The sequence below is a fragment of the Emydura macquarii genome, unplaced genomic scaffold (genome assembly GCF_026122565.2).
Source record: "Emydura macquarii macquarii isolate MOO-44397 ecotype Brisbane River unplaced genomic scaffold, CSIRO-AGI_Emac_v2 contig_1146, whole genome shotgun sequence".
Lineage (NCBI taxonomy): Eukaryota > Metazoa > Chordata > Testudines > Chelidae > Emydura > Emydura macquarii.
In genome coordinates this window covers 15,174,874-15,190,567 of record NW_027131283.1, presented here as the reverse complement: position 1 = coordinate 15,190,567, position 15,694 = coordinate 15,174,874, and the positions used below count along the sequence as shown (strand labels likewise).

The 15,694-nt window shown below is 36.6% G+C and overlaps 1 protein-coding gene across 3 annotated transcripts in view; it reads left to right on the top strand.

Moving 5' to 3' along the window:
* The window catches only part of TBC1D32 (TBC1 domain family member 32), a 158,911-nt gene extending 144,415 nt beyond the window's left edge, over positions 1-14,496 (top strand). For all 3 annotated transcript variants that reach the window (XM_067546666.1, XM_067546668.1, XM_067546667.1), the window contains exon 34: positions 11,682-14,496. In XM_067546666.1, the coding sequence (XP_067402767.1) occupies positions 11,682-11,801 (120 nt within the window). In that variant the 3' untranslated portion in view covers positions 11,802-14,496. The remainder of the gene's footprint in view (positions 1-11,681) is intronic.
* Positions 14,497-15,694: the final 1,198 nt, after the last annotated feature.

Sequence of the window (15,694 nt, the reverse complement as noted above, 5' to 3'; positions counted from 1 at the left end):
CCACAAAACATCTTTGTAAGATTGGTCTAAATATTCAAAGTTTAGTTTGGAGGGCAAAATTTATTTTTCTCCAGATTTGCTTTAGAGCAGTGGTTCTTAACCTTTCCAAACTACTGTACCCCTGAAGCCTGAGTCCCACCCCCACGGGGCTGAGGCATGTAACTTAGTTTCATGGCGCCCCTGTGGCTCCAGGCAATTGCCTTTCTTGCCACCCCCAATACCAGCTCTGCACTTGCGACCCCTCTAAACCCCCAGGTTAAGAAACACTGCTTTAGAGTTACAAACATGTCTGGCTTTTGCTATTCTGGCTTTAATGTCTTCATCTGTTCCACCCTACAGTATTGCCAAGATATGTGAAATATCAGGCCTCTTCTTTGTCAGTTCCAGAAATTTCTGATGGTGTTTCTTGTATGTTAAGTTTCATGGTTTTTGTTTTCTTGGTGTTGATTTTTCAACCCTTCTAACTGTGCAGAGGACTGGAGATCAAGTGTTTGGGCTTGAACATCTCTGTGGGTATGAGAGAGCAAGTTGATGTCATCTGCAAAGTCAAGGTCCATTTAACTTCTGTCCATTGTACGACCCTGTGATCTTTCTTATTACCCAATCTACTATCCATAAAAGATCATAGATGACATAAGATATTTTTGTCTGACACCTGTAGTACTTGGACTGACTTAGTCAGTTCACTGCTGTGTATTACTTAGCATGTCTTATTTTCAGAGAAGCTCTGAATAATGTTTGCATATTTCTGAGGGAAATTTCCCAAATGGCACAGCAACTTCCATAAAACTGTTTTATCCTCTGTATGGCTTTTTGAAAATCTCTAAAATCAATATAAAGAGGTAACTGCCATTGATCAACAGTTTTATGATGACACATAGGGTTACTATTTGATCTATACAAGATTTTTTCTGATTGAAACATACCTGTTCTTGTTGTAACTGTGAATCTATCACTTTATTCTGTCTAGAATAATACCTTTAAGTACCTTAGTTGGGATAGATAGCAATTGAATGCCCCTGCAGTTTTTACCATGACTGAAGTCTTTTTTTTTTTTTTTTTTTTTTTTTTTGGCAGCTTCCCTATATGACTCTTTTTTCACTTGTTGTTCATTTATACTTTAGATGTATTTCTTCACCAAGCAGAACAGGAAAATATAGTGTTCTCAAGAGAAAAGTACTGATACTTTTGATACTACTGATATAGGCCTTTTCTGGCTTCTCTTGGAATTGGTGGAAACTGTCTCCAAGGGAAGTGGTTTGGACTCTCCCTATGTGTATGTGTGGCTTCCATTCAGAATTAGGTGTTTTTCAGAGGTAGAGTTATGCAGTAACCTCCTGTTGAAGCTTGAAAACATTTGAATCACATAGTTTTGCCTTCAGATGATTGTTATTTTGATAGCTGCCTCTTTAGAAGGACATTGCAAGATTTTTTCATTTAAATTATTGTAGTTTTATAGTTAGCATTCCTCCTGCCATGCATATCACCTGGATGGGTTACAAAGCCTATGGGGGAAACTGTCTTTTCAATAGTTTCTTAATACATTTTATACTCAGTCTTGAACAGCTGCCAAGATGATCTCTATCTTACATTCATTTCCACATATATTGTTTGTTCAGTGTGCCACCAGTTTAAAAACTACAGTACAGTATTTGGAGAAAGAAGGTGAACTTGGAATTTGAAATCGAATTTAAATGATTAAAATATAGATTTTAATTTATTTCACAGATTCATATACATGATAAACAAATTTGCATGTTTGCTTGAAGTGAGTAGTTTTTGTCCTCCTTCACAGATAATGTTGATTGGTTCAAGATCAGTTTGACTATGTCTGAGAGCAGCAATAAAAAAAGAAAAGAGATACACACATCATGTTAGCTGGCATAGTTTAATTCAGTTTTTTAACAAAGGTTCTAGATGTTCTAGGATCTGCAAACTATGACCTATGAGATGGATCCAACCCCCTTATGGTTGGTTCAAGCCAATATGTTCTCTCTAGATTATTAATGCTTCATTTCAGGAAGTGAAGGTGCCAGCTTCCCCTAAACAAAGTAATGGTTTAAGCCTTGCTCAAGAAGCCATTACTTAAAGTTCATGGCCTCACCCAATCACTGTTCTGTTCTGGACTTTCCTTTTTCTACGTTGGTATCATTGGTCATTGATTTCCTTCTTCTGGTGGTGGACAAAAATTAGGTTTCCATGTTGACACCTCAGTGTCCCAGATGGGGGTGGGATTTAATTATTAGCATCGTTAGAGAACTACTGTCATGACAAACATAAAAAGCACAAAACTTGTATATTGTGCTGATGGAGAAGCGAGCAGCACGTTTTGATTTAGAAAGACATATGGTGATTTTTTTCCTGTTTATAATTGTGAAAATATGGATCAAAATAGTTGATTAAAATGCTCTACTGTCTGCTTCCCAATTAACATAACCAAGCACATTGGCAAGACACCTGGAAAAACTAAGTATCAGCAGGTGGACTCAACAACTGTCTGTACATTCACCATGGAAATAAGCTTCAATTGGATCCCTGACCATGGAAGAAAGACGGTTTTTCACTCCAGTAAAAATCAGGCTTTTGAAAAGCAAAGTGCTTAATTAAAATACTTCAAGTAAATCCTGTATATTATGGCAAAAGGAATTAATAATAATAAAATACTCAGATTAATTTCCATACAATCAGCAAGATGTCAAATGATCTCATTTGCTAGGGAGGGAAGAAGGTGAAGGTGGCTGACAGGGTGATGGAAGAGGAACAGGAACAGCTGAAAGGTTGTTTAAAAATATTTACAAAATAAGGGCTAAATCATCAGCTTATAAGGTAGCTCAGTGTAAGGAGCAGGTGTTTTTCTGCATCATGGAATCAGTCTTCCTTTTGGTCTCCCCACTGTTTTGGGGAAGGAGTGTACCGTGACAGATCTATCCCTGACACAGCATATGCTCCTCAACACACCAACATAGCTGCTCCATTGGACACGTTGGTGGGCCAGGGCCAAAGTTCCACATACTCCTTGCCCCCACGTGGCAAAGGAAGGGGACGTAGTGGCTCTGGAGCTTGCCTGCCCTCTTGTGCTGATACCTGCTGTGCAGGTAGCTGGTACGGGAAAGTAAGGGGAGTGCAGTTACCATGCAGCTATGCCCCAGTTTGGCAATATGCAACGTTGTAGCAATTTTACATGTGTTCTTTGTTTTGCTCTTTTGTTTTTTGTAATTTTTTTTTCTTTTTTGTTTAACACATTGATAAATTCTGAGTAGAGGTGCTAGTTAGAGCAGAGGAATTATAGTGGCCAATTAGAGTACAGAGATTTCCATATTCACTGTTTGATTATTGAGAAATATAGGTCCTCATTTCCTAGTACCACACTTCGTAGGATGCATATAGTAACAATTATTTTAAAGCCTTATGCAGCAAATAATCCTCTCTGATAAATAATGTATATATACTCAATATACTCACGTATACTAGAAATTGCTTCTTTTTTGCTTTTCACTTGCATAATCATTGTTTTTACATGCTACACAAGTCCTGTTAGTAAAGGATCTTGTGGGGTAAAAAGGGTAATTTTAAATTGTTGGATGGCAACTGATTTTATTTTAAAAAGTACTAAAAATATTTAGAAACAAGAAATTGTAGCCAGCTCTTAATAATCTTTTTTAAAAAACAACTCAGGCATGTAAATCCTACTGTTTTAGTCAAAGGGGTTCTTTTACACACCTTACACATGATTGAGACCAAGCAAAATAATCACAATTATTCACCATCGCTATTTTATTATTAAAGAAAGGAAAATAAAACATTAAACAAAACAACACAAATGATAGAACATAACTGATAAACTGGTTACTTGCATTACATTCTCTTCTGTATGATGTTCTGTGGAGAGCTTTGAGCAGAGATTTCACGTCTGAGAGTGAGCCAGCCTTTGGCAGGGCACTTTTCGTAAATTGAGACTTATTTCCCAAAATTATTCTGAAGTCAGTCCTAGGATAGCCTTAGATAACTAAGAAGATTTATAAATAGGCAAAATAATTTTGTTTAAGGAAAGGTGGATTCTGTTGGTTAATAATAGCCAAATCATTTTTAATTGGTCAAAGTAAGAAGTTTTTACTAACTCCTATGATATCAAAGAGAGCATTTGAATCAGATTCAAAGTTGGTTGCTGTCATTCTTCCATTGGCTCTATGCTTTCAGGGTTGGTTAACTGATACCTTCAGTTCCTGAATATGCAGTCTAATCCAGTGGTTCCCAACCTTTTTGGCTCGAGGCCCACATATCATTTTTACAATCCTGAAGGACCACCGGTCTAACAACTCATAAAACAGATATTGACATATACACCATTAAAGACTACAAATCACTACATAGTTAAAGTAAACATTTTGATGCTACTGTGCTCATTTTTACATTCACTATTGTACACCTACATATTACTCACAGTACATCACACTCTCACAGACAAAGCACTAGTGTAGATGAGTGACTGTCACTACACAGAAGCACATGGCCTGAAAGCTAAGTCATGGTGGGTGGCCTGCTAAGTGTGGGCCAAACCGGAAGGCACTGATTTTTAGAGTCCTGTACCTCTCCTCAAGCATGGTGGGTCCTGTCTGCTCCGCCGACCCTTCCCCCCCACTACAGCCAGACAGAAAGTATTCAGTGAGGAGGCTGCCTCCTTGCTGATCTCCCGTCCCCCTGGCCGCAGCAGGGAAATCGCACGTGTCCTGTAGCCCCGTGTGCTCCACATGGGTACCTAGGCAGTAGCTCCCTTCTGCATCCAGGGGGATGGGAGATCAGTGCTCCCCTCCCTCCGGCTTCAGCAGGGACCCAGGCGGAGCGCTTTGCCGTGCTCCCTGCTGGAACCAAGGGAGCGGAGTGCTGATCTCCCATCCCATTGGGTGCAGCAAGGAGCCTGCGCCCGTCTTGTAGCCCTGTGCCAACGTGCTCTGCCTGGATCCTTAGGCAGCAGCTCCCTTCTGCAACCAGCAGGAGGGGAGTGGTGGGCCACTTTGAAAGACTCCGCAGGCCACTTTTGGCCCCCAGGCCATAGGCTGGGAACCTCTAATCTATACATAACATTGTTAATTGCCTTTGTTCTACATATGGCAGGAAAGCATCAGATAACTTTTAAAGTTAGTTTTACCTTTTCTTTTATTCAGTCCATTTTTTGAGATATTCCTTCAATTTCATTAGAGTTTCACAGGAAATAAAATTTTGTTTTCAAAAAGTCCAGAAACTCCTATTCTTTATATAAAAGTTTTACATTTTTAAAACACACTTTTAATATTAAACAATTTTAAAAGACAATCTTTAGTTTAAATATTTATTAAAGAAGTTGTGGATGCTACATGACAATTTTTGGAAAGATACAGAGGGTCTTGTCTTCTTGAGCTGGGTGAGTGAGTTGACTGAGCATTGCCAGGAATTAATTTCCATATAATATAAATATAAATGAATTCTTACATTAATAATTAGTTTAGAAAGGTCATTAGATTCTATGTTAGTGCATAAAATCTTTTACCCTTTACATAATAATGATATTAGGAAATTATATTTGAGCTTTGCAGTTAGCTAACATATTTGCAAGTATGCATTTCACAAAAATGTTTGCCATTTCAACATTTTAAGAAATAAACAAAAGGCTTAAAACATGTTTTAAGGCCAAACACATGTTTCCTGAAGGTTTCTAAGTGAAGATTTTAGAGTAATTATTTATTTTAACAAGGATATTTCTAAATTTTTTGTGAGAGTTAATTAAAAGGTTTTCTGGGGAGGTGAAAAAGCCCATTTAACTAACCTACTTTCCTTTTCACAGTCAGATCTTTTCCTAAAACATAAATGTTTTACATGGTTTGTTTTCTTGATGTAAGTATTACATTCGTACCAACTGGTATTTACATGAGGGACATCTCCTGGTCTAAATAAGACATTCTTAGAAATTTGTCTCTTACCCCAAGGTCCTTAGAGTAGATTTGTTACAGTGATTAAACTTGTGTTACATATTTTGTACAAAGCACACATTTCAATCACCAATATATATTTCAAACATAGCACAAAAGAAAATAATGTAAAAGTTAAATCATGATAATGTTTAAAATGCAACTTTTCTGAATTTCTATAACACTTTTTAGGGTAATAAATATGGTTTTATAACTAAGAACGAGCTACATTCCTGATGCTTGATGTCCTTGGGAGACACAAAACAGAAACCTTCTAGAATTGCTTAGATTAGCTTTAACTAGCCAAAAGTAGTACAGTATGTATTGTTATATTTTCAGGCACTCTGGCTATAACAGCCTTGTAACTATATTTTAATATTCAATGATGCCACAAATAAATTTGTAATGTCCTAATATTAAAAGTATTGATTTTATTAATTTCATTTTTGCATCACCAGCACAGTATGTAGTTTTCTTTTCTTGAAGCATCGGACATTCCCATACACTTATGTGTAACTACAAAGCTTATTTCAAAGTGGAGGAGTCAACCCTGGTTATACAATCCTTCTCTTTTTAATCTGTTCTCACTGTCCTATGTCCCTTGCTTGATGGTTCATTTAGGACTTGTCAGCAGTGTTACTAATACAGCAGAACGCCTATGTTATGTACTAACTAGGAACTGAGAAGCTTATCAAATTGAAAAAAATCATAAAATTGAACATCTCAGTATTACAATATGTATAGTGCATAAGTTGCAGTATGATGCACTGTATCGCTTTCTTGTTCCTCAAACCATGGCAAGGCATTTCCAGTGTATTGAAAGCATTAGAATGTGGGGGATTTTGATTTATTCATCATCATTATCACATTTGTTATGACAATTTTTTAATCAGGAAAAATGCTGCTTATAACTCATCATTTGTAAGACTGGGTATTCATAAAATAGAGGTTCTATTGTATTTTACACTAGAAATGCCACAAGCAATGGATGATTTGTGTTTGGAGGGGAGCATGATAGTAAGTGCTTCGAGGGAGAGTGAAAGGAATGAAGGCAGGAGAAAGGAAAAGGAGATGCCAAGACAAGAAAGGAAGAAGAGAGCGGCAAAAGGAAAACAAAAATTAATCTCATGTTAGGAAAGTGCATCTTGTTAGATAGCGACAAAAACAAAAAAGTGGTTAGGACTCTAGTGAAAGGGCAAATCAACAGAGTAAGGTAAGAAAAATAAGAGTGCTTACCTTACTTTAAAAATTTGTCTCTTTCACATTTTGTCTCCTATTTTTTGTGTATAAAGGGACAGATTCTTAAAATGAACCTTACAAGGGTACATGTGAATATTTAGAGAATTTTAAGAGTTAGGGCTAATATTACCTGGTACTAAATGTGATGCTCGACTCTAGCTTCTTGTTTATGTGCAAATGAAACTGTATTCATATTTTAAAGGAAAAATGATTTATTTGAAACTGTAATAGTAAGCTAGGTCAGAATGGAAAGACAGTGGTGATTATAGGCAAGATAAATAATTTTTTTGCTGACAAATCATCATTCTTTCCTTTAGAAAACGTAAGTGGCAACAGGTGAGAAAAGAAAATATACAACCATCAAGCACTATACCAGATCTTTGTATATGATGGAGAGGGATTTGGTTTATGTACATATCAAATGACCCCTATTAATAAGAAAGGGAGGAGATATAGGATATCTAAAGAAATGATAAAATGTATATTAAACTCATTTTGCAATGACTATGCATACAGAAGCTTTGAGTTAGATTTTATGAGAGCTGTTTCAGTACAGTAAGTGGATAAACCTCAGACTGGGAAATTACAAGCTAAAACTCAAACCTGGGCTTGTAAATTTCAAGAAAACTACTAGTTGGCCAACAGCATTATGGGTATTACACCTAATTAACCCTATTTGAAATCCATAAAATTGCTGAATTGGAGTTAATAAAATAATACACTAGATTATACCTTTCTTAAACAGGCTAATTAAGAACTCTCAAGTGTATTGGTCAAATATGCCACTATCCCTTCTCTGTCTTCAATAGCCACTTAATGTAAGTATCATAGAAATACATTCATTTAAATTCTTTGTCATTAATTTAAAAGCATCATGCAAGATCTTTTATCTTTATTATATTATAGGTGACAATACACCAGTGCTATGTCTTATCCAAGTAGTATTCACACTAACATTCTGATGACAAGGCCATCAAGATCAAACAGTTCTTAAGACATGCAGACCAAAGAACTGGTCAAACAGAATAATTTTCTCATTAAACTCTGTACTGGATAGATTTAAATAAAATGCTGGAGCTGACAGATTTTTCACATTTCATGATTCAAAAAGGCAAAGGACAGAAATTTAGTGTCTTTAGGGAAGGATGAGATGCAGACATGCAGAGTTCTTAAAAGAAAATTGTTTGAAACAAAAAAACAAAAACAAATATAACAGGGACAGGAAGAGGATTATTTCCTGTGTCAAACACTGTACTGCAAAATAACTAAGATTCTAATAACCAAAAAAAAATCCTGTTTTAAATGGTAAACACAGGAATATGAAATGTGCTGTATAAAGAAGACTGTACGGTTAAGGACATTGAAATGTGACAATATTTCTATTAAAGTAGAAATAAAATAGATTTCCAATGCACAATTGTCAGATGTCAAGAATATTAACGACAGTACTTAAAAACTAAATCTGAAATATTTTAAAATAATTGCTGATTATCCACTAGTGTGCAATGTGTTTGAAAGTTTGGTTTATAGGTAAAAACTGAAATAGTATACGCTGATCTTTTGGATATTTCAGCACCATATTAGATATGCCTGACCTGGGATGTAACTGCTCATAACCAAATGTGCTTAGGTCACTTGATATTCTATCTCATGAAGTAGTCCATGCAGAATCCCACTGTACGTGTCTTGTGACATGAATAATCATCCCTGAATCCTTCTAAAGCAGCTGAGGCATAAAGGAGTAAGCATACATCACCCAGTTAGGACATATTCAGAGACACACTGGGGGCTTCAAATTCTGCACTTCATGTGAAAATAGAATGTTCCTCATTGAACACCATTAAAATTCCTAAAAATATAGCTTTTTCCATCAAAGTGGTCAGCCCCGAGCAAGAAGCAAGAGAGAGAGACTTAATCCTTTTGGAGAAAGCCTTATTTTATCAAAAAGCTGGAGACATCAGATGCCTTCACATCAGTCACTGAAAAGAATGGAAAAACTCTAGGTTCCACTAACCTGTTCTAGGTCCCAACATAAATACTTACCACCACTATGAATAGATTAGCGAAAGAGACCTAGAGTCTTTACTGAAACAGAAGCAGTACTCCAAGACTCTGTGTCACTCTGAAATAGTGATCTTCAGGAAGAGCTCCAAATCTAGGCAAACAGGGGATTTCTTCAAATTTCTATTTGCAGATGCGGCCTAAGGATGTGAGGTGGTTCAGTGCATTCAGTTTCATTGATTACGAGGGACTTCGCCACTCTTTAATGTAGAGTACCAGTGTGTATGTTAGGCATGGGAGGAACTTTTGCATTTAATGACTTTAAAGACACTATTTGCCATTTGTGGAGTTGTCAATGAGATCAGGAAGATTCCTTGAGAGGTCCTAGCTAATCCTTTGATCTAACACTCACCAAAATGGCAGGATTTTCTGCCTCCTACTTATGCTTCTGGATTTCAGAATTAAAGCCTAGCTGCTCAGATCCAAGACATTCAAGTCTGCTTCATCCATCCAGAACCACCTCTGTTGAATCAGAGTCTTTGTTTTGTTGGTCTTCCATTCTTTAGGTGCAACCTAACACCCAGGCCATTCATATTGATCAGTCGCTCTCCTACTCAGCTCCTACTTCCCTGGTGCATGGACTCCAGTTTCTTCACATGTACAAAAATCTTCCTCCCAAATCTTCCCCAGCCGTATGGGAAACAAGTTTGTCTGGTCTGGGCCCTTATGGTCAATTTATGACTCCTCGGGAATAAGACTTCATTTTCAGTCTTCTTGATGCCACTTAGGAGCATCCCTGAAAGAGTCTAGCCAACAGAGAGGCTTGAATTGAGATCTAGCTAGCTGAGGCTTATTCTGGAAAAGACTGAGATTATTATGTAGAAGGGCTCCAATACGTAACCTTAAAATAGATACATTTAGAGTCTATTCTGTCAGAGAAATAGTCCCCTCCATGGCTTGTCTCCATAATATATCCACATTAGTTTCATTCTGTTAGAAGATCAGTGTTTGCCCAAGAGTTTATCACATATTGATAGCTGAGATACTGAAGTTTTATCCATACTTAGACAAGGAAATAACCCAATTAGCTAAGATACCAGTTTAAAGTAACTGGTGTCAAATGTTGACTTTATTGGCAACTGCCATATGTCTGAAATTTGTAAGGCTCCAAATCACCGTTTGGAGTTAATTTGGCTTCTTATTCTCCCTTGCATAAAATATGCAGTGGAATTTCAAAATAATTTTGCAGACTGTTTCAAAGGTAGCTGAAATAAACACTAGCTGGAATAATTAATAGCAAATGCAATTATTTTATTTAGTTTTTATCAGACATACAGTATAGCGCATACACACATTTAATCAATATAAACTTGGCTGCCTGAAAAAGGGAGTTAAATTCCCTCTAGAACAGGCTCTTTTCTTCTCTAATGCCTAATGTAATCATTCCTCTCCCATTGCAGGTATGTAAAAAAAAAGATTACCCAAAATAGGGCAAAATTGTGCCCTTGTTTGCACTTGTGAGGAGAGGAAAAAGGATAAGAACATCCTCAGACTTTCAGCTGGTAGGCAATTGTGCTCCAAAGGCTCTCATCAGACCACTAGCTAGGGAAGATGCATAGCTAATGCACCAGCCTGTATGCCATGTGCCCTCGAGCACTGTCTAGCTCCCAAATGCTTATTACAGCATATGCTGCCATTAACAGTAACACTACTCAGCAGATGGTCAGCACACAAGTTGTTCGAGCTCAGAGGAGTATCAAAGTGTACCAGAGAATATTTTCTTGGTTTCCCTGTTGAATTCAGCTTTGCTCTGGGTTTCTTTTTCAGGGAATACATCTGCTATCATCCCTCTCCCTAATCTACTTTACTTTGTCAGTCCCATGGAAGGATTTGGCCTGATTGTCTTTTTTCAGACAGAAAATCCAGAGCTTTATAGAATGTTCATTGTTGTTTATGATGATAATGAAACAAAAGTATCTTAGTCTGCTTCCAAAGAATATATTTTGAAGATCAGTGTTCACAATTGGTTTTAAAAATAAATAACTAGTGCTGTTCTCTTGGCTGACTGTTATAAAAAAGAATGGATCAATGTACTGGGAACCTTGTCGTTATAACTAGCACATAAAGAACCGTAGGGCTCCCAGAGCTAGTATACACTTTTTGAAAAGACTGTTTTTGTAACTTGTCTTTCGCTATTTAAGGCTTATTTTGTATTCCTTGAAATCATGAAATGGCATGCTCTCCTAAGAGTAAAGAAATGGGTTCAGTCTGAAAAAGCCATTTGTTAGCAAATTTGTAATTAGGAAGAGCTGTCTGAACATGGGCAAGCTGATTTTTCATTTGTAAACAAAGGGTAATAAAGTATCTGTTTGCACCATAAAACACCAAGGCAGCGACAAGCAAAATAAAATAAGCTACCTTCAAAAGTCTAAAATTCATTAGATTGTAATAGTGCATCCTTTTTCATAGCTGATCATTTTCTTTTGTGTATTTGTGCAGGAAGAAGCACTCCATAGATTTCGAGTAAGTGATTATTTAGAATACATGGAAAGCTTGGAGCCAACCTACAGGCCGGTGCTGCTGAGAGACATGAGGAACATTAGAGTGCAGTGCACATAGATCAAGCAAACAAGCATTTCATCTTCAAATTTTAGTTATGTTCTGAAAAGGAATGTTGGTTATTTTATATCAGTCTCCATAAAAATTCATGCTGTGGAAATATACATACAGTAAAATCAAAAATAAGAGTTTTCTGAATATAGTTTTTCAAGAGCATATTGTCTGAATTGGATGACCTGAAAAAGAATGCAATTTTTCCAGCTATACTGTATGTACAGCCTTATTTTTTATTTGTCATATTGCTTCAGAATTTTCTCTTAGCCTACTTAGGAGTCTTGTTTGTATTCTCTGGAAGCTGTTCACAAACTAATACATTTTGGTTATCACCTGCTCACAACATCTTACCTAAAACTTTTACATTCTGCAGAGGTCTGGCAATACGAAGCAATGCTGAGAATAATCACTTGGGTAACCTGTATTAATGTGAATGGGCAAATGAGCAAATGCGGAGCAGTTTTCCTGTATGCAGCTGATCTGACCTTGTGGTTTGGCTGAGAAAAAAGAATAGTTAAATCCAAGTGGAACAAAGGACTGGAACTGCCCTGAGCCATAATGATTTTTAAAATCTTTCAATACCATAAATATATATTTGTAATTTTATATTCAAGTTATATTCTCAGAATGGATAAATGGAAAGTCAGACTACTAAAATATGCATTATTCAGCACAGTCATTTTATTGATTGGCTTGATTTGTACATATTACCATTACATAAAAACCTGGCATTAAAATGAACAATGCTGATAACTGTTCTATCAGATCTGGAATCAAATTCAGAAAACCTGTCAAAGAAGATGAGCCCGACACCAATTCTGGAAATTAGTGACATATTCATGTTTTTACAAAATGATTGATTACAACATTCTGAAATGTATGTTTTGGAGTGCATAAGCTTTAATTTCTGAAACATAAAATAAGTCTAAACAACTTTGTTATGTAGCACTAATACAAAAATGGAAACTAATCTGAAATATTTTTTTCCAAAACAAATGTTCATTAGGGTTGGTTTACTTGTTTTATCTTTCTATTCATTGTGACGTCAAATAATTATAATATTTACTTAAAAATTGGAGTTTATAAAACTAATTCTATTACAATGTTATCTATAGTTTTGTTATTTCAATAGGATGTTAACTCTATAAAAGAAAATTCAGCAAGTTAGTTTGACATACTGGACTTTTTACCCCCAACTGATCTGAATTTAACAAAGAAGTCCTAAAAATAGTACTAAAGGTACAAGAACTATTTTAAATTTACGTTTTCCAAACTTGTTTGACAATATGTCTAATATAAGTTTACGGTTCCCTTTCTTTCCATTATATTGTTCAGTTGTTGTATTTAGTGCAGAGAATATTGCTGTTCTCTTTTATTTCTTTTTTAAAAAATGCATCACAATAACAGGAAAAACAGACTAGAAAAAAGGGACTATACATTAATTTTGAAATGCTCTCTCCCTCTCTTGATTGGGATCTGAGGAAAGATGAATCAGGTAACAATTTACACTGTAGAAAATCTGAATTTAACTTATGCTGAGAGGCCAAATTTTATGTCACCAGGGAAAAGCTTGTGATTAGATATACAACAGTTTGATTAGTTGATAACACTTCTAAACTATGCCAACTGCTGAGAGTCTTTATCACCTTAATTTTGTAGCATATACATACTCTGAGTTTATCAGCTGAGTCGAGACCAAAAATGAATATCTTTTAGTTTCTTGGGTTTCTAAGATTAAAGTACAGGGTAGTTATGAACTCATTACTGAAGCTGTATGAGATATTATATTAAAATCTTTCAAATTTCAAAAGGTTCCAATGCTGAAGAGCGAGAAAAGCAAAAATAGAAGGGTTGTGCTTTCCTGCAACAGCAAAGGAATTGAATCCTCAGTCCTTACATGCTGATAAGATCCCAAAGGCTCTCTCAGTTGAGGTATCAAAGGGAAGCAATAAAGCAGAGCGCTGCTCAGCTGCTTCACTGATTGTGGGATATACAGATTTGTGCTCTGCACAGACTCACTAGCAGCAGCCATTACTCTCCACCCTTCGGGAAACTATGCGGGTTACTCATACGTCCATACCGTGAGGTTATAGAGTCTCCTTTGGCTGGTCCTCCATTGCCTTCCTCATTAGCATATTAGGAAGATGGTATTTTGGCTACATCTTGCCCTTGTGTGCTGGAAGAAGATTTGGTGCTAAATGTACTCTGGTCAATATTTGTCAACTTTTATTACACAGTGAAATCTAAGAGAAGAGTTTTCCCCTGTACTTAGAACAGAAAATGATTGTGGGGCATGCTTGCAAATGTTGACATGTCAAAGTCTTAGTAAGTGGGTATGCGTGCATGTGCTTGCATATGCAGAAGATAAACTCCAGTTGGAACTTGATTGTGTACATCAATAGGAGGAAGCAAATATTAAACACACATTATTTTATTTCATTTAAATTCAGAAATGTAACTTGAAAGTACCAATTTATTCCAGATTCAATCATTTGTATGTTGTTCCTTCCCTCACGGATAACTATTAGTCTTACAACTATGGATAATGTAGTTACTTGTTTACCTCCAGAAACTGCTCCCTGCATTAGCAGAGTGAGGACTGTGGCATTTGTAATCTCAGCCATAGCTACTTACTTATACATTGTAATTTTGAGCACTTGTATATGCATATTTTTCATTAAAAACATGTCCCTGACACAATAAGGAACCAGTAATAATTTTGATTTAATTGTTTTGTTGTAGGCTAAATATGGAGTAAATGCAGAAAGGTTATTAATTATTCATTTTAAACAACAAAACTCTTAATGTGAAATGTTGACTGATGATCTGGAGTATAATCATGTCTTTAAATCCACCAAACCAAAAGGAGTCAGACTTGAGAAAATGACTCCCTACCCTGTGCTTCGGTCAAGGGAAAGGAGACATCTGCTACTAAATTTTTCTAGACGGGAGATGATCAGGTGACAAAAACTGCTTCTGTACATTTAGAGGCAAAAAGGAGAGACTGCATATCCCAGTTTCTCCCCATCAGTAAGAAATGGATGGAGAGAAATCTAGACAGAAGGGGCTTCATCTCCTATTGTTTTTTATCAATAGGACCACCAGAAACCATCATAGAATTGTAGGACTGAAAGGAACCTCATGAAGGCATCTGGTCCAATCCCCTACACTTACGGCAGGACCAAGTGTTATCTACACTATCTCTGACATGTGTTTGTCTAACCTGCTCTTAAAAATCTCCAATGATGGAGATTCCACAACCTCCCTAGGAAATTTATTCCAGTGTTTATCTACCCTGACATTTAGGAAGTTTTTCCTAATGTCCAATCTAAACCACCCTTGCTGCAATTTATGACCATTGCTTCTTGTCATATTCTCAGAGGTTAAGAAGAACATGTTCAGACATGAAGAGGTCTATTATTGAGTGACCCAATCTAAGAAATAGTTTGGCTACCACTGGCTTAAAGTGCCATTCATGTTCATTCTGAGACCTCCTTCTGGGTGAGATATCTTCCATATTGTCCTTCTTTGGGAGGTGTAGAACAGTGGAGTGGAGGTCTTGTCTATGCACATCCCAGTCCATTGTGATAGTAGGAGAGAAGGCACAAAGCATACTCCTCTGGTGTTCATTTTCTCTGTTCTGCTACCAGCGAAACTGTTGGAGCACTCAAATCTCTATAGACGCTGTGTGGTGACCCACCACCTACTGCTGCAAGAGTCTCAGGATTTTATTTGCACAGAGTGTGATGTAGCTTGATGAGGCCATCAGGCCTTGTAGTCTGAGGAAAATTTGAGTGGTCTGTACTGGTTGATCCCTCAGAGTTGTTAAGAAATCTTATATCTTTCAAAATCTCTCCACTGGCAGAAAGGCTGTGGCCTGAGGGGAGTCCAGAATTGCT